Source organism: Berghia stephanieae, chromosome 3 (assembly GCF_034508935.2).
Source record: "Berghia stephanieae isolate SIO BIC M18660-M18661 chromosome 3, UCSD_Bste_1.3, whole genome shotgun sequence".
In the NCBI taxonomy this organism is placed as follows: domain Eukaryota; kingdom Metazoa; phylum Mollusca; class Gastropoda; order Nudibranchia; family Aeolidiidae; genus Berghia; species Berghia stephanieae.
The window spans coordinates 27,645,717-27,667,104 of NC_088362.1; the positions used below are offsets into that span (position 1 = coordinate 27,645,717).

A 21,388-nucleotide genomic window follows, 5' to 3' on the forward strand; every position below is an offset into this window, starting at 1 on the left:
ACTAAAAATGATTGTACAACTTCACTCTACCATTTCATGATATGGGACCAGACTAAGCCAAAGAGAGAAAAGAAGTTGGTCACAAGAGCAATCTGTTTGTTTTATGTTTTTAAGGGTTTTACGGCGCTTGCAACACATTTAGGTTATATCAGCGCCAGTAAAAAGGAAGAAAATGCGATAGTAAAAAGTTCTAGAATTACAATTAAAGCACCCAAGAAAAAGTAAGACAAAGGGGAATTGAGAACAAATAGGGCTCAGATGTAGATTCCAAGAGCATACCACCAATGTACTTAGTTTGAAATCACCTACAAGTCTCATCCAGACACAAGCACAAAATCCAACAAAGAGGAACACACTCAAATGCTTACATTATACATTCAAAATAAAAATAATAATACATAACAGAGAGATGATTTACAAGGAAAAAAATATCATCTCCCAAAACAATAACTATGCATTTGACTGTTTCCCTCCCAGCTAGGATTCCGGCCAGTGCCAGGACAAAACCAAGTAATCTCATTCCGAGACAAAGACAGAAAGCATGTTGGATAACAGATAAAGGGGGATAGAAGACACAGTTTGTACCTCCCTGCCCGCTATGGGAGGTCAGGATCCCCACCCAGCAAGAGCAATCTATTGGTATGCGAGAGTAATCATCTCCCAATAAGACACAGGCACAATCCCTCTGAAAAAGGTTTACACTAAATCAATGATGAGCTAGAACACAAAACAACTATGATTTACATGAGAAAATAATATTTTCCCCATACATACTCAATGTTTCAAACTTAAAGTCCCTCACCAAATTTTCTATAACTTCATTATTTATGAACCAATTTGCACCAAATTTGAAAGGAAGTAAATATGAACATTCGGAAGCCATACTGCGTCACAATTTTTCTGTTATTGTAAAAACTATTGACACAATAGTCATATCTTGAACACCAGCAGAAAAAGCATTTTGCGTTGAAAGATATCTGCATCTGAAGTATTTAAAAGACCAAATGTCGGGTACAAGATTCCAGTCTTCATGAACTAAACTATCGAGTGGAACAACTAGTAAAGGTTATTGACCTGCAGATTTGTTAGAGAGCCACACATCAGAATGGTTCCAAAATGTTATTTGCTAAATAAATGTATTATATGTCCAACGAAATTTTGTGATATATCTCCATAGGGACATTAAGTTTGAAACACCTGGTACATACATACAGAGAACAGTTTCTTATTTGGTGATGAATCCCAGCAGAAACCTTGATCAAATCAAGCACACAAATAAACAAAACCCCAAACTAAATCTAACAATAGGCAAGACAAAGAGAGTTACTGTTATTATAGGCTACTAAGGAAATGGAATTCTTCCACGCTTCATAACAGAATCAAACTTAAAGATGAACACAAATATAGGAAGCGAAATGAAATGAACTCGTGGGGTCTGATGAAGAATGTTGGTAGGGAATTTTAAAAAGGTAAAATTTGAGAGATAAATTAAAATATGACAACTTATTACATTATAATGAAAAGGATACACCCATTAGCTGTATCATAATAACATACTAAAAAATAATATGCTGAATCATTGCTCGATTTCAAAATTAAATTGCCCTCGGAATTGACGCAGTATATATCATTCAGACCAATATCAATGTTTCAATTGGATTTCAATCTTACAAGAAGAAAGGAGCGGGGATTGATGGATCAGTTTTATGGTACATAATGTTTAAGGGTTTTAAATTAAGCTTATTAAATACAGGAAATGCACATATGGGTTGATGAAAAGCGGTGAAAGCCAAGTCAGGTATTTTGTTTCCGGAATGTTTTGGGTCAAAGCAAGAGAGCAAGAGCCAAAAACTTGCAAAAGAGAGCGTATTAAGTAAACTATTCCTTTCCAGAAGCTGCTTGGTTGCATGGCGCCTATATGATTACATACAAAAATAAACTGACATAGTGAGCATTTAGACTATTTAAATGATAATCAATCCCATTGTTTTATTAAATACTCTTCTTGCACGGTTATTGGATTAACCAACAGGTTATGGCAGATAAATAATGTAAGATATACACATTGCCTCCCCTTCATGACTGTTAGGATAGAAAATAAGAGTAAATAGCAAACATTTTCCTGCAACGGTAAATTATTTATAAAGGATGCTCTATCGCCTGCCTAAACCACAAAGGAAATATAATACCGTAAATCCTTTAACATATTTTAATCATTATCTTATTCAAATTTTTCATCATTTTTATCATTCATTTATAACAATAATATTCAATCATACACATACACTAAGAGTACATGATTCACCAGCCTTGTGTTTCAAATGTTTTTCAAAATAATTTTTCTCTAAATTTATCCAAACTATTTTTCCTTTTCTTCATATCCAATACAAACCTTTTTTCAACAAGGAATTCCCTGTTGTAGAACAGTCCATCAATTTAGATCATTCAATTATGAAGACATTTGACAAACTGATCTCACAGAATAGTAAATTGTTTATTTTTGGAGAGAAAGAAAATGTGAACTATCTATATGAGAAATGTCGAGTTCAAGAAGAAAAAGATATTGAATATCGATAAAGCAGATATAAGAAACAGAAATCAAAATTTAAATAGGTCGTTAAAATTTTAAACAAGTTTTTGGTTATAATGCAAGGCACCAGTCTTGATTGGGGAATGTTACAACCGACTGACTCTATATTTAAGTATTAAAACCCGTTTCTGTTGTTTATTTTATTATCTTCTTTTAATGGTTGTTTTTTCATCAGATATCTGAATACCACATTCACCCAATATTATATAACTACGACATCTAATTGTGATCTCAATAAATAATAATATGGTCATTTTGCTACACCTGTTTCGAAAAAGGAAGGGACAGCGTGTGGGATGGGATAGGATGGTTGGGGGTTATTCCAGTACCACAGGTTATTAATAATATTAGTCACAATTTAAACACAAAATACTTGATCACCTCTTATATATTAAAACCACACAAAAAAAAAAAAAGAAAAAATTTAAACCTCATGTTATTACCTAGTTCTAAGACTGATGTAATTTATTCATTCATAATTTATAAACATATATATTTTGATTTTTAAATTCATATAATTTAAAAAGTTACCAATTAAAAAAATATATATTCCATATTCAATCCCTCGATGAATTCTGAATTTACACATATTAAAAAATCTAAATGAAGAAAAAATAAAAGCAATTGACCTAAGAACTTATAAAACAAATATCTTATTGTCTGCTGTATCATTCAATTTTAAACAATGAGTTGTCGTTTGGCGCCATAAAGCTAATGAAGCCACAATTAATCTTGGTTTCAGAAGCATTAAACAGATAGTAAAATCAATGCATATTGGATGGTCATCATCATCATTGCCTTTTTCACCCTGGGTCAGGGTATAGGCCACAGACAAACAGTTTCCATCCTTCTCTATCCTGAGCCAACTTTTTTATCTCATTCCAGGTCTTACCACTTCTCTGTATATCAGCTTCTTTAATTCTTCTCCATGTTCCTCGTGGCCTTCCCCTTGATCTTCTGCCCTGAGGGTTCCAGTCCAATACTTTCTTTGTTATAGTTGAGTCATTCTTTCTAAGCGTGTGTCCAATCCACCTCCATCGTCTTCTTCCTATATCCTCTCCTACTGGTTTCTGCTGTGTTCTTTTCCATACTTCTTCATTTTTTATTCTATCCATCCATTTTATTCTGAGTAGCTTACGCATGCACCTGTTTACAAAAATCTGTACCCTCCTTATACATGCCTGTGATGCGTTCCAAGTTTCACATCCATACAGTAGGACAGACTTCACGTTTGAGTTGAAAAGTCTTAGCTTTAGTTGAAGGGAGATATCTTTAGTTCTCCAAACTCTGTTCAAAGATGTGAATGCAGCCTGTGCCTTTCCTATTCGTGCTTTCACCTCTGCTTCCGTGCCTCCATCCTTGTCAATTATACTTCCGAGATAGCAGAAAGTGTCTATATCTTCGAGTTCCTGATCTTTTACTTTGATCTGCTCCCTTTGACGCGTACCTATCCTCAAGACCTTTGACTTTGCAGGGTGTATTCTTAGACCAATTGATTCCGAGAGGCTGTTTATAATTGTGGTTTTTGCTTGCATCTGGTCCTGGGTGTGGGACAAAAGAGCCAGATCATCTGCAAAATCCAGATCATCCAACTGTGTCCAGGGGGTCCACTGTATCCCATTTCTTCTCCCTTTGGAGGTTTCCTTCATTAGCCAATCAATGGCAAGGATGAACAGGAATGGAGAGAGCAAGCATCCCTGCTTGACACCAGTCTTAATTTCAAAGCTGTCAGTCAGCTGATCTTCATGTACAACCCTGCAACTTGATCCTTCATACATTTCCTTAATGAGGTTTACTATCTTTTCAGGGAGTCCATAATGTGCCAGAATTTTCCACAATGTTGCTCTGTCAATACTGTCGAAAGCCTTCTCGTAATCCAGAAAGTTGACAATAAGAGGAGAGTTCCATTCTATAGACTGTTCCACTATGACTCGCAGAGAGGCAATCTGGTCGGTGGTTGAACGGTTTTTCCGAAAACCTGCCTGTTCGTCCCGCAGTTTAGCATCTGTTGCATTCTTAATTCTCTCTAAAATAATAAGGTTGAAAACCTTTCCTGGGATAGAAAGAAGAGTGATGCCTCGATAATTATTACAATTACTGAGGTCCCCTTTCTTTGGAAGCTTGATAAGATGTCCTTCCTTCCAATCCTTTGGGAATATCCCGTCATTCCATATTCTCTCAAATAGTGGGTGCAGGGCCTCAGCATTTCTTTCCGCATCAACTTTTAGAGCCTCCGGTGGAATCTGGTCTGGTCCAGCAACTTTCCCCCTTTTCATCTTGTTAATGGCACCCACAATCTCTGCTATCGATGGTGGATCACAGCTAATTGGTAGCTCATTCCTTGCAGGCAAAATTTCTGGCTGGTTGTCTGGTGGTGGTCTGTTCAGAAGGCAGTTGAAATGTTCCCTCCATCGTTCAGATTGAGCCTCTTTTCCAAAAATAGTTTTCCATCTTTGTCTTTGACTGGTACCTCTGGTTTCCCATATTTTCCAGCAAGTGTCTTGGTAGTTTGATAAAGGATCCTCATGTGTCCTCCAGTCGCTGCTGCTTCTGCTTTCTCTGCAAGTCTGTTCATGAATGCTTCCTTGTCTTTCTTCACAGATCTTTTGACTTCTTTAGCTATGGCTCGATACTGCTCTTGTGCATCCAGTCTTGAAGCCCTTGTTCGGCTTGCATTCACTTGTTCCTTCCTTGTTCTCCTCTTTTCAATAAGGTCCAAGGTGGTTGGACTTATCCATTCTTTATGTTCCGATTTCTTTACCCCCAATACCTCGTGGCAAGTTGTTATGTAAACTTCCTTGATCTTTGCCCAATGTGACTCTACATCTATGTCCTCCTCGAGCTCAGTAAGAGGTTGGAATCTATTACTCAATTGTAGTTTGAATTCCTCATTCTTTTCCCCATCAAGTGCATTCACCTCGAATTTTCTTCTTGTATGTGATCTGGCCCCGTGTTTTCTGAGTCGGAGCTTAAGCTTTGCCAATAGCAGGTGGTGGTCTGATCCAACATCTGCCCCTCTCCGTACTGTCACATCTTCCAATGAACGTCTGAATCTACGAGAGATACAAAAATGATCAATCTGATTCTCTGTCACACCATCTGGTGAGACCCAAGTTGCTTTGTGGATCCTCTTATGGGGGAACACTGATCCTCCAATCACCAAACTGTTGAATGCACAGAAATTTGCAAATCTCTCACCATTATCATTCATTTCTCCCATGCCATGACGTCCCATGATACCTTCATAGCCTACGTTATCCTGTCCCACTTTTGCATTAGCATCTCCCATCAATATGTTGATGTCTTTCCTTGGCAACTTGTCAATGACTTGTTGTAGCAGACCATAAAATGTATCTTTGTCCTCATCTGTTGCATCATTTGTTGGGGCATAGATCTGTACAATGTTCATGCTGATCTTCTTACTCCGTGTTGTAAAGGACGCCATGATGATCCTTTCTCCGCATTGTTCCCATCCTCTCAGTGACTTCTGGGCAAACTTGCTTAGAATTATTCCTACTCCCTGTGTATGAATCCCGTCCCCTCTCCCTGAATATAAAATCTTCTCCCCAGACTTGAGGTGTTTCTGTCCGGATTGTATCCAGTGGGTTTCGCTTACTCCAAGTATATGCAGCCTGTATCTTCTCATCTCAGTCCCAACTTGAGAGCTTTTTCCTGCTTCATACATGGTGCGAACGTTCCACGACGCAATTCGAAGCTGCTTGTTTGGCGAAGACGTCATCGGGTCAGCAGAGTCCTTTCGGCTTTGTCTGTTGTCCTTCATAAATTCTGTAATTCCAGAAACTCTTCGGTCGCCCAAGCTAAAAAAAGGATTTGGTTTGTCTGTCTGTGTTTCTGTAACGGTTTGAGTTTAACGGAAAGGGGTGTTAACCCTTTGCCAACCCCCAACCTGGAGGACCAGGTGACTCAAAGATGGGGGAATCACACACCATTAGTCGCCTTTTACGACACGCTGGCTTGGCGTTGGGCTATTCTTGACCCTCTCAGTTGAGGGACCCCGGACACCACACGGGGAATATTGGATGGTAATCTATTGTAAAGTACCTCTGTAACATCTAACACAATAACTGCTGGCAAGACAGAAATGCTTTTCCTATTGGTCTACCACCCACAGAACTAATTTAGATCTTGTTGTGAGCCCAAATTTGTACTGCAATACCTAAGTGACATACTTTTTTTTAACAAGCGAATGAAAAATGGTGAAATAAAATTGATATTTCTAATTGGTCATCTACTGCTGAAAACATTTCGGGTGAATTTCTGAGACTTTTGATTTCTTTAATTCTCCAGTTTTCATTGGATAAGTCGTGACAAAACAACTGAATCTCTCTCCCTGATATGTGATAGGTTACTGACTCAAATAAAATCACATCTATAAATCCTCTTTAGAAATAAACTTGGATAAAACAATGAGCCAAATCATTAATTTAAAAAAAAATAGAAATACTGTTGTTTTAGTTAAATAAATGATATCCACACACAGCTAGCAACTAAATTAATATTTCTAAAAATAATACAAGGCTTTTCAGCTTACAACAGTCACCATTATATTATTACTCAGCACTTTTTTTACTAGCAAATTATAATGCTGCACACATGAACATTTTAAAATCTTGTTAGAAGTGGCCTCTATTCCCTAAAAACAATATACCGTCCAATCGATTTAAGTTGAGTTTTTGGTTGAAATCACTACATGAAATATCAAGTCTTTGACCTTTTTCATTGAGCAAAATTTCGGGCGTGAAAAAAACCTGGTTTTATTATAGTTATAACCCTGATTATCAAAACATAATTCAACATTCTCTGAATATATATACAACTATTGCTTCAAACCTAATCACTAGTGTATGAAATATTCATTGGTCATCATACAGCAGTAGGAACTTATAAAGTCATTTGTTAATCACAAATAATAATCAAATTGGTGCAATGAACAAAACTCCCATTAACTTTCAATGTGAAGAGGCCAATCCAAACAAGACCTTGATAGAGAATATACTAAAACAAACCTAGATGATCGTCTTGTGCCTCAGACTCGGAACATTTTACGTCTATATGAGATAAAGGATTATAATGACATCGTATTACATTATGATACATACCAAAAACAAAAAAACAACAACAACAAAAAACAACACACAGCAAATTCACACATGTAAGCCACAATTGAAATTAAATAAAACCCTGTAGATGAACACACAACTTTGCATAATACTCAAATCCAAACAACAAAACTAAATACAGCTTTAACGCAAGACAGAATCTCATAAATATTCAGTAAGCATGCTTATATAAACTCTTACGTATCCATCCAAAACTAACTATTGTAATAAATGTATGCGTTTGTAATTGCTGTCAGCAATGGAAGTGTTGGGCACCGTGTCAAGGTCTGGACAATGCACAAGTGCATTCCAACACCAACCGCAAGGCCAGAACATATGAATACGAGCCAAGAATCTTAAATAAACGGGGTGGTATGCCCGTATGACATATATAAGTTCAGAAAACATATCAACACACGGAAACTCAGCTGTCAGGCTCCCTTTTGCCAATCCACATTCAAATGTAGGTTGAGTCTTGAATACCAGACACCACGTCCACTTTTCGTATATTGCTTTTAAGATAAAGATCTGAACAAGTGTGTATGAAAAGTGCCAGAAAAATATGAGAAAAAAATCAGTCTACCTCGACTGGGGATCAAACCTCAGACCTTTTGATAATGGGTCAGATGTGCTACCATTACACCACAGAGACTGGTGGAGCCTCTGTGGTGTAATGGTAGCACATCTGACCGGTAATCAGAAGGTCTGAGGTTCGATCCCCAGTCGAGGTAGACTGATTTTTTGGGAGGGATGTTTTTTTTTCTTGTATTTTTTCTTTCTTGCTTTTTTTGGCACCTTTCATACACACTTGTTCAGATCTTTATCTTACACCGGTGCTTGCTCCTTAATTTCTTAAATTGTATATTGCTTTTCACTTCTAATAATGAAAACATAACATACAAATCTCACACAAACAAGTAACACTTAACTCCATTTTCCATTGTAATACAAAACACCATACAGAAAGTGCCAAGAGTTAATGATTTAAAATTAGTTTTGAAATAAAATCAATAAAAGAAAAATCAACAAAAAATACTATTCAGATTTCCTCATCAGTCGGGGACAAGTAAAGTGTTTGGTTGTGTTTTTCTCCTCAATGAACAAAAAAGGATACACAAAAACCATTGTTACCATAGATTGGAAAGGATAAAAACATTAAATATAAGATATTGTATTTCCTATTCCCCAGAAGAAAACTTTTAAAGGGTTAAATGAATATATAAAGGGTACACGTGTGTAATATAGGATGAAAGGTAAATTATAATATTTTTGAAAATATGTTGGGCAGACAAAACAATTGCTTTTTTAACAGGTATGAGTTAGTAGAGGATAAAACATTGGGGGTTCCTTAGATGGAGAAATTCAACTCCTTTTTTTTTTCGGAAAAGAAAATACAGAAAGGGCAAATTTGTAATTCAAAGACAGCCTTACGATCAATATCCGTATATCTATTGATACCTAGAAACAAAGAGGATAACTTTAATAGAACACCTTTAACTATTTCTTTACTAGAATAGTATAATGAACAGAGAAAAATATTAAATAACTCTAAAAATAGCATTCTATTCTTCGATCAGACCAAAAAAAAAAAAAAAAAAAGATAGATTTAATGCATCGGTCAACATTCCAAAGAGGCTGAGCCAAACTCAGAAAATATTCAGTAAAATGCAAAAAGTTATTTTCCTTTGATTGCGCTGTTAATGTGACTCAATAGATATTCAAGGTATAATATGGTGACAATTTAATCTAAGTCCATTGTTTTTTTGTGTGTGCTAAAGAAATGTTAAATGAAATATTTACACATTCATTATTATGAAAACACCAGCAAACAGATTTTTTTTTTTTTTTAAAGGAAAAGAAACTAGATTTTATTAAGCAAAAAAGGAAAAATAGTAGATGAAAGACAAATGAAAGGAGAACTTTGAACAAAAGCTAGCATAGATTGACCCTTAAAAAATGTTAACTGAACGCACAAAACTCATTTTCTGATTACAGACCCAACCAAATATTCCATAAATTAATGAAACACAAAGAGAGACAACATTAAAAATACGAAATGAGTAAAAATATCATCAAGAAATTGCCTAAGAATTAGAACCTTCTCTTCACTTAACTGAATGCAATTCAATTTATTTCAACAATCACTATTAATTCCCTCATGACAATCAAGAAAATAACAAGCTTCCCGCAATCTTTAAAATCAAACTCGAACTGATTTAAAAAAAAATAAAGTACATGGCAAAGTGTTGACAATGTAGTAATCCTGAGACTGTGTACTTGAATCCAAATGGAATCTCAATTGTTTCGGGCTCTGTCATATTTGGGCCGATCACATGGTCTTCTAACATTTATACAACTCTAATTTAAGTTATTCATTTTTTATTTTTTTTGACTCATTAAGCTCTAAATTTCTATGCTACAATCATATCAACTCCCAATATATATATATCTGTCACCATCTAGATACATATAGAAACGAGCTTGATAATTTTATATTTGATACTTTTTCTACAGATCTTGTTCTGTTTATTTATTTATTTTTTCAATTTTGTTGTTGTTGTTTATTTCATTTGTTTTTGATTTTTTTAATCAAAATAAAAAAGCAAATAAAATTTAAGTAATCAAGCATATAAATAAAGTAGAATTGGGCTAAAAAATTCTAATTCTGAGGCAACAAAAAACATCTTTAACAGACATTGTGTGTATAAAAATAACGTATGTAGCCACATTTCTCCTAACAAGTATTGAGACTGTGTCAACTGTATAAAAAAAAAAACAAGTTGCAAAATTAAGGAAATATAAAAGCTAAACTTTTTCTTCAAATAAAAATCACGTTCCACAAATAAAGATTGCAAAAGCTGATAAAATAAACAAGAATAAATTTGTCTCAATAGCTAAACTAGAAGAAACAAGGCTGTATTAACAACAAACAAAAAACAATCACAACATAAAAAACAAAAAACAAAAAAAAAAACAACAAACAGAAAAAGAAAATGAAACGGAAGGATATTAATTAGAAATGAAAATAAAAATTGAAACATTGATGATTTATTTTTTACACACCCTCATCACTGGAAGATCTCTTGGGTCGCCCCATGGGTTGGTATTTCAGCTGAACTTTTCTGTTTATGCCGGAAAAATGGCCGTACCTGTGTAGCAATCACAACTTTTGAACATTAATCATTCTCAACTCTTCAATCCTTGGGTAATGTAAATGTTGCTGCTCGAAGCTTGAAGAAATAAATAACAATGTGAAATTGAATTTAAGCTTCAATTTAATAACGAAAACAGATAGAATGGACGTTTCGGGTTTCGTTATAAAATTGGAACTTACATTCAATTTCACATTGTTGTTTATTTCAATCTTTGGGTACAGCATTAGCCATACACAGACAAGCATTGTTTGTCATAGACAAAATAAATTGAATAGTTAATAAATTTAAGAGCTTGCATCAACAACTCATTTCACAAATTTGACCTACCACCACAAAACAGTATTATGTCCAGGTGATTTATAGATAGTATGTGCTTGGCTAAGAAGCTCACAACATTGCCATCTGGAAGTATAACGGACCAACACACAAAACTCTGTGTAACCATGAACTTTTATAGTCTGGATAATACAGTTAAGTGAGAATTACTGATAAACGTGGATGGCAAAAAACTATGACAAAGACCCGAGTGATGTCAACTTCATTCTATCTATATGCTAAAATTTCAATTGATAGTAATAATATAAAAGTTGAGTTCATGTCATTGGTTGAGGAGAATTGATATAATTTATTCAAGTAACAAGAACAAAAAATCCCTTTTTCTATCTAGTTCACTTTGACATAATACTAATTTGAAGTGGTGGGTCACAAATTAGCCTATTTTTAGTTTAGTTATATAGAAGTTTGACAGCACTTCAACACCTAGAGGCAAAAGAAGCTGGTACACGACACACACAAGACATAATGATAGTTTTTTTAGGGTTCATTAGTGCCAATAACACTCTTGGGGTAACACAACTTGGGGTAGAGTAAGACAGAGGGGGATTCATTTCAGAAAAGTGAGTGGAGCGGGCACTTATGTTGATAATGACAAGAAATGAAGTGAGTAGGAAAGTGCCAGAAGACTACAGAGGATAAAAACGTTACGGCGGTGATGGGGGCACGAACCCGCGATCTTACTGGTACGACAACTCCACCTGGCTGGGGAGATCGTGACTCTACTGTATGAGCTATCCACGACTGAGGTCATAGATAGACATACGGTAAAGTCACAATCTCCCCAGCCAGGCAGAGTTGTCGTACCAGTAATGTTGTGGGTTCGAGCCTCCATCTCTGCCACAAAGTTTTTATTCTCTGTTGTCTTCTGGCACTTTCCTACTCACTTCGTTTCTTGTTATTACGGATTCAATTCAAGAGCCAAAAGGTACAAGCACTGCTCTACCAAACCTCTCTATCCACACATTTAAAATACTCATTACTTTTCAGCATGAGCGGTTCCACCTCATATTTCACATAATTTGATGCTGCTCCTACCAGTATCAAAATTAACTGATGACTAAACTCAATTTATGACTGGAAAAAATCTTATTTTTAAAACCTGAGCTTTCATTTAGCCGAATATCTCCTTAATGTACTGAACACGCTTTACAAGAGGTTCCTAGCCAAAAAACAAATTTATCATATGGGATGACATGCAATGCCTATCGCAATACCTGTAAAGCACTATTAAAATATTTCATCTTTAGAGACAACACTGGTTACCAACCATGAACTCATTTTACACATCTGTACCATTTAGAATATAGGTAAAGAGCCGTTTTCCAAGGACACAACTTTCCCCCCATAGTAGGACTGAAATCAGGGTCCACAGTTCCGAAATCAAATAACATATCACAAGACAGACCACAAAGAAAAGACATCAGCTTATCGACCTGTTTAAATTTCCAAACGGATATCTTTAATCACACAAAACCACAACTTTTCAACAACAACTTACTTAGCCTGTCTAGCAGACATTCACAGACATAAAAAATGAGCAATCATATAAGACAGATAGTCGATTGACATTTTTCCTGGACACCACTAATACCAATCAACAAGTGGGTTCAGTTTAAGGTCAATTGCAGCCTCACAGAGTTGCCCCAGTTTTCATTCAAGGAAATGAAATATTGAGAGAAAAAAAAAATATATCAAATATAGTCATAGAACCAAATAGATACTGTGGGGGAACTTTTCCCTAATTTCTACAAAATTAGAAATATATAAACAAACAAAAAATTGGTCTTCAATTAACAAGGAAAAAATGAACTAAAGGTTTTTTTGTTTTTTTTTTTGTTGTTTTTTTTTTCAGAAACGTTTCTATCTGTCCAGATAAAGAAAAAAATCCTTGTAAGCCATGGGCCAATGGGGCTGAAGTTATCCCTGGTCTCAATTGCGTTTAACAGGAAGTAATAATTATTTGTTAGCCTTTAGGTAAGATACTTGCATACCATAAATAACTCTTCACCAATTCAAATAAAGCCAACTATCCATTCACTGCTGGGTGGGCTCTAATTGAACCTGGGATTGATACCTGTCCCTTTAATTGTGAATTGAATGCTCTACCTACATGGGGACAAAGGGCAATGGGGATTCCCAAGATTTATCTAATGGAAAATAGTTTGACAACGCAATAAACCATAAATCATTCAATAAAATCAACCCATAATCAAACTTGCAATTTATATCAAGATTTAAGAAAATGTCTCTTATCCTTAAATTCTCTTAGAGACTGCTTAAGAATAAGAAGAAAAAAAAATATAGAAAGGAAGCAATATAAATACAGTAAAAGAGACTTAAAAGATAAAAATAAAATGATGAAGAAGATAGATATTGTAGAGGAAACAGATACGTGTGCAGTGTAGAAAAAAAAAAGGGTGGTGGTGTTGATGAAGATGAATAAATAATGAGTGTCTTATGATGATATTGTATCTAAGCTACAGAGTGACATTACCATTCAATATCGTTAGAATCACCTTGAAACTGGACTAAAAAGAGTATTTAGAAGAGGCCATTAAAATAATAACAAGTAAAGGTCATGTGTCATATACAAAGTATAACTAAAAGAACATACTGTTACAAATAATGCTTCACTCTGACATGTCCATGACTGCCTTGTAGAGAAATGCAAACACATTATTGATGGAAGGAAATGTTAATTCAAATTATTATTTATTCCAGACTATTTAAAGAATCGTTAGAATTATTTCTGTGGTCCTTTTTCATAAACCCGATAAGCCTCATTTTCTTGAAATATGAGTTACTCTGACGAATATTTCACCCATTTTCTTCACTTTATATTTCAAGTTTTAATATTTAGTTTTTTTAAAAACAGGTTACCTTTCTCCTGAAAACTTCAGTTTCTTCAAACCTTGAAATCCATATTCAATTTTCTCAGTATGATTAAAATGTGGTTTATTCAGTTTAAGCATGGGGTCACAGATTTTATCTTTTTAAAAAACAACAACAACAACAAAAGAACAATATCCTGCAATGAAAAAAGCATAATTTTAGAAAGAAAAAAAAATGTTCTTACATCTCAAGAACCAGCTTTAGCTGGTTCAACTTGTTCCGTTTTTCTTCTACCTCTGGGTCAGCATTGCTTTGCCCTTCAGCAAGCAGATCCCTGACGATGTCTAGAACCTCTTGGAGTTGTTTGGGCTTCTTCAACTTCAAGTGACCCGTAGGAAAGCCTCCATACTTTTCAAACAGTTGAAAAAATCTGATAAAAGGGAAATGATAGTATAAACACAATTACAAAAAAAATCCTATGGATGAATAAAGTATTATTATTATTTTTTTTTTTTTTCCCCTTTAATGTTTCCCAAAATTATGGGACAGAACAACTCACACACCTGCCTATTTATAAATGGGGAAAAAAATCTTGTTACCTCTTTATAAATCCAACATATGGATTGCAAAATATGAGCAGATTTTACTATTCGAAACACTGAAAGGAAATGTGAAAAAAAAACCCAAACCATTAAGCATATACCATGATACCATTTCTTGTGAAGTTCTAAGCAAAGATAATTGATGATGATGATGATGACGACGACGATGATGATGATAATGAAAAAAAATCAAGATAATGATGACAACAGTGAGATGTTCTGTTAAAGATCCTTAAAGCTAATAGCAGGCTTTTTTGCATTGCTTTGGGGTGTGTAAGGTGGAGGAAGTAAAAAAAATGATTCATAATAATTCAAATACAAGGAAATTCCCATCTTCGAAAATAAACACTCACTTTTTATTTTTTACTTCCATTTTCATCTTTTGTTTGGGTGTTCTGTCCCCATGGCGTATCACAGCTATCACACTTCTCAGCTCCATCCTTTAGAAAAATGTTTTTAAAAAATTAGATAAGTATTAGAATTACCACTTTTAAAAACAAAATGTAACAACAAAGTAAATAAATGAAATTTAAAGTTTAAATATACATGGGATTGTTAATATCATAGTAGTAGTAGCATATGGCTACATCTCCACAATGGAAGTCTCCAGCCAGACTTTAAATTCATCACCGCAGTTGAGGGCAGCCTTTGAACCACCCGCCAATCTCGTCACATGGCAGTGTAAGATTATCTGGTCTGCTGTCTCTGACATTCCCTGACAGTGAGGACAGTCGTCTGACTCTCTCAGACCCCATCGATGCATGTTTGCAGCAGTCCTGCCGTGACCTGTCAGTAGTTGGTTTGAGGCGACCCACTGTTTTCAATTGCCATTCTTGTAGCCTGGCATAAATTCCGTTGGGTCTTTGATTACCCCACCTCTCTCGGGCATGGTATTTGTCCAATATTCCCTCCAGGCTTCCCCAATATCGCAGTTTTTTAGTTCTGAGTGGTAGAAGGGATTTCTGGATTTGAGTCATGATGTGCTGGGAGCTTCATTTATGATGGTTTTTACTGGGGTAATGAAAGTGAGGTCTTTCAGTTTGTGGGCTAATTATTGGGTTGCCTCTTCTCGCCTGAGTTCTGGTGGTGCGGTTGCGCTTAAATAATATAATTATATATGACTAACCATTTTTCAACAAATCTTTATATCTAATCAAAGGAAAAAGCATATTAATATTCCAAGATGCCCTGGTGAATTTGATGCATTTTACAATGCCAGATTTTCTCCGCCAATTTCTAAGTTCAAGTATTCTACAATGCCTATACAAAGATCTGTTGCCTTCTATAGCTAATTACTCGTTCACATCTGACTAAATCAACTGGTGTAACAAAGTGTCTTACCCAAGGACAAACACCGGCATCAAAAAGTGTGCTTTTGCAATCATCGTGCCCAATAAGATCCTGAGACGTTATGACTTGATTTAAACAATCATATTAAGTTTTCGATCTTAAAATTAAAAAAACAAAAACAAAAAAAAAAAACTTCAGCATATATATAGGGCAATATCCAACAAACGTGATCATAGTCCATATCAGCTGACCCCTAGCCCACTAGCAACACTTAACATGTAGGACGCGACATGAAGCCTGCTAGGTGATATTATAATATTTTAAAACAAATAAAATATGAACACATTCTTTGTGACCCACCACCTATATCAGGTATAATGTCAGAATGAAGCAGATGCCAAAATAAAAATAAATTTAAAAATAAAATAAAATTCCCGATATTCATTCAAAGGGGGAATTTGCCTTTTAGGTCTATTCCAAGGAAATTGAGCTACGGCAAGGTGACTTGCTCAAGGCCACACAGTGCAGTGGTTAGTTGAACTTAGTACCTTTCGGGTAAGAAGCAAAAATCACACCGCTGTGCCATGCTGCCCCCTTGTGATGAAAATAATCAGAAATATAAAATTATGGGTTTTCTCCCTTTATGAAACTTTAACATTCTTCCTTCTAAAACATATATATCAATTTAACTTGACCCAAATTTCACAATTTTGAGTATAAATTTGATTTTCATCATCTAGAGCAGTGGATCACATTTGTGGGTTTGGCTGTGGTGAAAATGATAACATCTCACATGGATCCTGAGGTTGTCTGTACAACAGGAATATCCTCTGGTGCCGAAGACATTGGATATGGAATTTGGAGCTGTGGACAACATGCTCTCATCACAAGTGTCCTGAAATTATATAAAAAAGAAATTTGTTTAAGAGTCAAAAGTCCTTCACAGCCGTAAGACTATGTTGCCAGAATTTATTCCCAAATAGACAGTAGCAATTGCTCGATAACTTTTGGAGAAGAGTCTATCCCAAAATGCTTTACGACACATTTAACAGATGCAGTGAACTCAATTACTGCAAGGTGGACAAAAGGGTTAAAAAAAAAAAATCTCGACTCTGTCCTGGTCGATGTTTGTAAAGTGAGTGTTCAATCAACTGAACCATTGTTTAAGAGTGTACACATAACTTTAATGACAAAAATTATATTATGAAATTGAAATTATAGCTAAAATACTGCTCTGTTTGAACTTGTATTTATCATACAGTCTCTCTTCATTTCATTACATTGAATAAAAGCTTAAACTCATAAAATCAATTCAATCCACCCCAAAACAGACTGTATAGTCACCTGGAACAACTACAAGAGACATTTAACTTCTACGCCATGGCACAAGACCGCAGGGCTAGAGCTTACGTGGTGGCTGGTTCCGATAAGTAAGTAAGTCACCCAAAAATTTACTTTATCCATTTTAATGTACATATATTTCAATGAGGATAGTGATGGATGGAATGGGGGAGAGTTTCACAAAAAAATAGCGAGAAAATAAAATTTGATTTTATTAATTTCTTTTCAGAATACTGGGTACACAGGCGTTTATCGCTTTCAGTTTAGTTCGCCAGGTAAATCTAGCCAGTCTAGTGATGATGAGTCATAGCTTTACACTGAGAGAGGGAGACAATTTTTTCGCCGTTTTGATCGATTTTTTCTGAATTTCAAACTAATGTAGTATTGCCGTTATTAAGTGTAGCAAAAATATTTTTATACTACCAAACAGTTTATTAACAGAGTTTTTATTGATTATTTAATCATAATTATGATGGTGTTAAAAAGCAAAAGGAATAACCCATGAAATTGATACATAAATTTAAGTGAATTAAAATTTTTAAGAGAACATTTTAACATGTTCAACACTTAAGATTTTAAAACAAAAGTAATGGAAATGATGTTGAATATCTGTAGAATGTAGACATATAAATTTTATACCAGTAGATTGAGGCGTTTTTGAGATATCAGTTCACCTGTACGTAAAAGTCAGGATTTTGAGTAAGGTAAAATTGAAATCCAATCACAGCATTGTATTAATAGAAATTTTTTAATAAACCAGTAACATAGTCAAATGTGATTCACTTATATTTATCCCAGAATCAACGAATTATAAGAATTCCATTAAAAATTGTTATATAAGGACATTCATTTAAAGACCATCAAAACCACTAAGAAAATCTTAAAGAGTTCTTATAATTTTCATAACCTTATTTTTGAGATATCCATGCCCATTACTTTTTTTTATGTACTTGACTTGCACCTCTTTTAATTTGTGTGCCATATAGACTGCATATAGCACATCACTGGTGAAAGATAAGGATCATATTCACCTCATTAAGTATTGTTTCTTGTTCAGAGTTTTCTCACAGAACCAAAGGTATCAATACCTGCATCGCATTTCTTTAAATTATGTATCAGTGAGATACATTTCTCGCAAATTGAAATTTTTAAATATATCAGAATTTCACGTTTATATTTATAGTCAATTATTGATAACGTCTAAAGTCTTTTAATCCTCTCAGCACGGCTCTGTATTCTTTCACAACAAATTCGACATATTTCATTTGTACTGGTGTGATGACCGTCTTCAGTGTGTCTCTCCATAACCTGAACAGAACTTAAATCAGTAAATTTAAGAAATATCTAAAATTTCCGCTTAAATTCAATGAAATCAAACTAAATAAATGTCTCTTATCATCACTATCTAGTTTTATTATTGGGTTTCTAAAATATCATGAAATATTCTCCTCTTTGTTGGTAACAAAAATAATTATTGAGATTCCTTTCCACACCCTCTATTCTTAAATCCCTGAATCTACATAATAAAGTATATATCATATGAAAGATAATTTTATCTACTTTTCTCTGATCCCTCGCACTTGATGGTAAAAAGTGTTGGTTTGATATTTTGAATTTTAAAATATTTCTTAAACTTATAATTTTAATATTTATTTCATAAAAAACTCTGATTATTCAAAAGAGCAAAACACAAGCTTATCATTTAATGATGTAAATAAAAATAATTACGTCTTGTAGAGGAAAAGCTGGTCTTTGAATCCATATATGTTTGAAAATTATGAAAAAGATGCTGCGTCCACAATGGGCTGAGAAATTTGAGTATTTTGATGAGATTTCTACTACTCTCTCCATGAGAGAAATTCAAAGCGATGAGATTTACCTGCAGACATAATTTATTGCCAATGCACCCGGTCTTGACAGCTGTTATCACTGTGGCTGACGGTGGATTGTTTACATTACTCGATGGTAGCCAGTGAGGGAAGAAGTAACTAAAGTGAAAGTTTGGGCCCTATTTAAACGGCTGTGGGTAATGTAAATGTTGCTGCTCGAAGAAATAAATAACAATGTGAAATTGAATGTAAGCTTCAATTTAATATATGAAAACAGATAAAATGGACGTTTCAGGTTTTCCATTTATCAACAAAACAGGATGAATGAAACACTACAGATGAATGAGATAATGTGGTAGTGGGGTTGTTAAGATGAATAAACAAAAACATTGATGGGCAGAAATGCCCATCTTTACAATGCCACTACCACATTATCTCATTCGTCTGTAGTGTTTCAGTCATCCTGTTTTGTTGATAAAGGGGATACCAGAAATGTCTATTTTATCTGTTTTCGTATATTAAATTGAATCTTATTAAATTTCACATTGTTATTTATTCATTTCTTTTCAGATGGCTGGGATTATTGAGCTTGAAACATTATGTTACCTAAACAGGGTCAAAAAATAAAATCAAAATAAAGTTATCAGGCTGGTCAAAAATAAAATGACAAATATCAAACTTACCCTAGTATTTTAGCACAGTCGTCATAATACTTGCTGGAAGTCTTGACAAAGCTGAATCCATTCACATCACACACATAATGCTGGCCATTGGCTCTCAGTAAATCAAAACCACACACATTTTGCTGGTAAAAATGGAGCATGGCAGAAAAATTCATTCAATCCTCATGATCCGTCACATAATTAAAAGCAAAACTTAAAATTCAAGTTTACAGAATGAACATCTTATAATGTCTACTATATCCAGCTTCGCAGTGTTTTGCGTGATAGTTATAAATCAACAAAGTATATCAACTTCATTCATTCAAAGGTGTTCTCCAGTTAATTGGGTTTTTTTAAAGAGAAAAAAATAAAAAGCTGTTATATAGATGAAGCCTGTGATTTTCATAACTGCCACGATGAACACAATATTTGTCACAAGGTTGCATCATCACAGACTGAGTTTTGATGTTAGATTTTATTATAGATTATAGATGTTACAACTATACGTTTTCATACACTAGCAAAGACGTTATCTTAATATATTGAATAAAAGTTCTCCAGAATCAGTTAAGTATTATCTTTACTTCACTTAAAAAGCGAACAACAGTCCTTTCAGAAAAAAAAAATGAATACAAAGGGGTCATGATATCAGAGTGGATTAAACATTACAATCTTATCCAAAGACTTGGATTTGGACTCGAGTTTAAAATCCTCATTTTTGGGTGGTTTGTTTTTTTGGGGGTTTTTTTTTTTTTTTGTTTCCTTGAGTATAAAAATGTAGTCCTTATATACTAACTGAATAAAAAATCCAAGGGGTGAATAAATGGAATATTATTTCCATTCAATTAATTTATTTTTGAATTTCCTTCACTCATCTTAACAATGCCACTACCACATTATCTCATTTGTCTGTCGTGTTTAATTAATCTTGTTTTGTTGATAAAGGGGAAACCTGAAACATCCATTGTATCTGTTTTTGTATATTAAATTTAAGCTTACATTCAATTTCACATTGTTATTTATCAATCAGTTTTGAAGCACTTGGTGCCAACTAATATGTCTTGACATGAATGTATGAAATTTTAAGTCTGAGGCAGAAATTACATTACACAGCGGATAAGTAAATTCATTCGTTAAACAACTAATGTAAATGTTGCTGCTCGAAGCTTGAAGCAATAAATAAAACACTTATACTTTGTACAAAATACCTTGAAAGTTTTGCAGACATTTCTTGCTATCATCTTTTCTCTATTCGCCAACAGGACAGGATATCTAATCTCCTTTCCCTCCTTATCCCTCTCAACTTTGCCATCCAGGGCTGGTGACTTGCGGGCCTCTGCATGCTGGTAATCTGGACCTACAGTGTACACCTTAAGTATGAGAAGGGAAAAAACAATTAAGGAAACAATTTTTTTTTTTTTGGTATTCATATGAAATTTGCATAAAGTGGTGTTTACTGATTCAATTCAAAAAAATTTCATTTACAAACTCAAACATCTTCAAATATTCATTTGCACTTCGCACTACCAAAGACTCGAACGTTCTTCCCGAATCATGTGTGAACACAACAGATTAAGAAACGTTCAAACGAAGATTATCAAAATTCTTCAGCCTAAATACCAACAATGGCT

The 21,388-nt window shown here is 34.4% G+C and overlaps 1 protein-coding gene, 1 long non-coding RNA gene and 1 other non-coding gene across 19 annotated transcripts in view; 2 read left to right on the plus strand and 1 right to left on the minus strand.

The window, feature by feature from the left end:
* LOC144967475 (inositol hexakisphosphate and diphosphoinositol-pentakisphosphate kinase 2-like) overlaps window positions 1-21,388 on the minus strand; it is a 100,631-nt gene that overhangs the window by 67,586 nt on the left and 11,657 nt on the right. For 7 of the 17 annotated variants that reach the window (XM_078904774.1, XM_078904769.1, XM_078904772.1 and 4 more), the window contains exons 9-16: window positions 20,966-21,127; window positions 19,779-19,900; window positions 16,719-16,820; window positions 14,989-15,075; window positions 14,278-14,463; window positions 10,774-10,859; window positions 9,142-9,168; window positions 7,618-7,659 (exon numbers count right to left, since the gene is read on the minus strand). In XM_078904774.1, coding sequence (XP_078760900.1) covers window positions 7,618-7,659; window positions 9,142-9,168; window positions 10,774-10,859; window positions 14,278-14,463; window positions 14,989-15,075; window positions 16,719-16,820; window positions 19,779-19,900; window positions 20,966-21,127 — 814 coding nt within the window. The remainder of the gene's footprint in view (window positions 1-7,617; window positions 7,660-9,141; window positions 9,169-10,773; window positions 10,860-14,277; window positions 14,464-14,988; window positions 15,076-16,718; window positions 16,821-19,778; window positions 19,901-20,965; window positions 21,128-21,388) is intronic. The other 10 variants (XM_078904778.1, XM_078904775.1, XM_078904776.1 and 7 more) reach the window with 2 other exon arrangements.
* LOC144967477 (uncharacterized) lies at window positions 928-21,144 on the plus strand. The gene is made up of 3 exons (XR_013644396.1): window positions 928-1,065; window positions 17,257-17,359; window positions 21,020-21,144. It is a non-coding gene; the product is annotated as an uncharacterized LOC144967477 (long non-coding RNA).
* Window positions 8,370-8,441, plus strand: Trnat-ggu (transfer RNA threonine (anticodon GGU)). Its single transcript has one exon. It is a non-coding gene; the product is annotated as a tRNA-Thr (tRNA).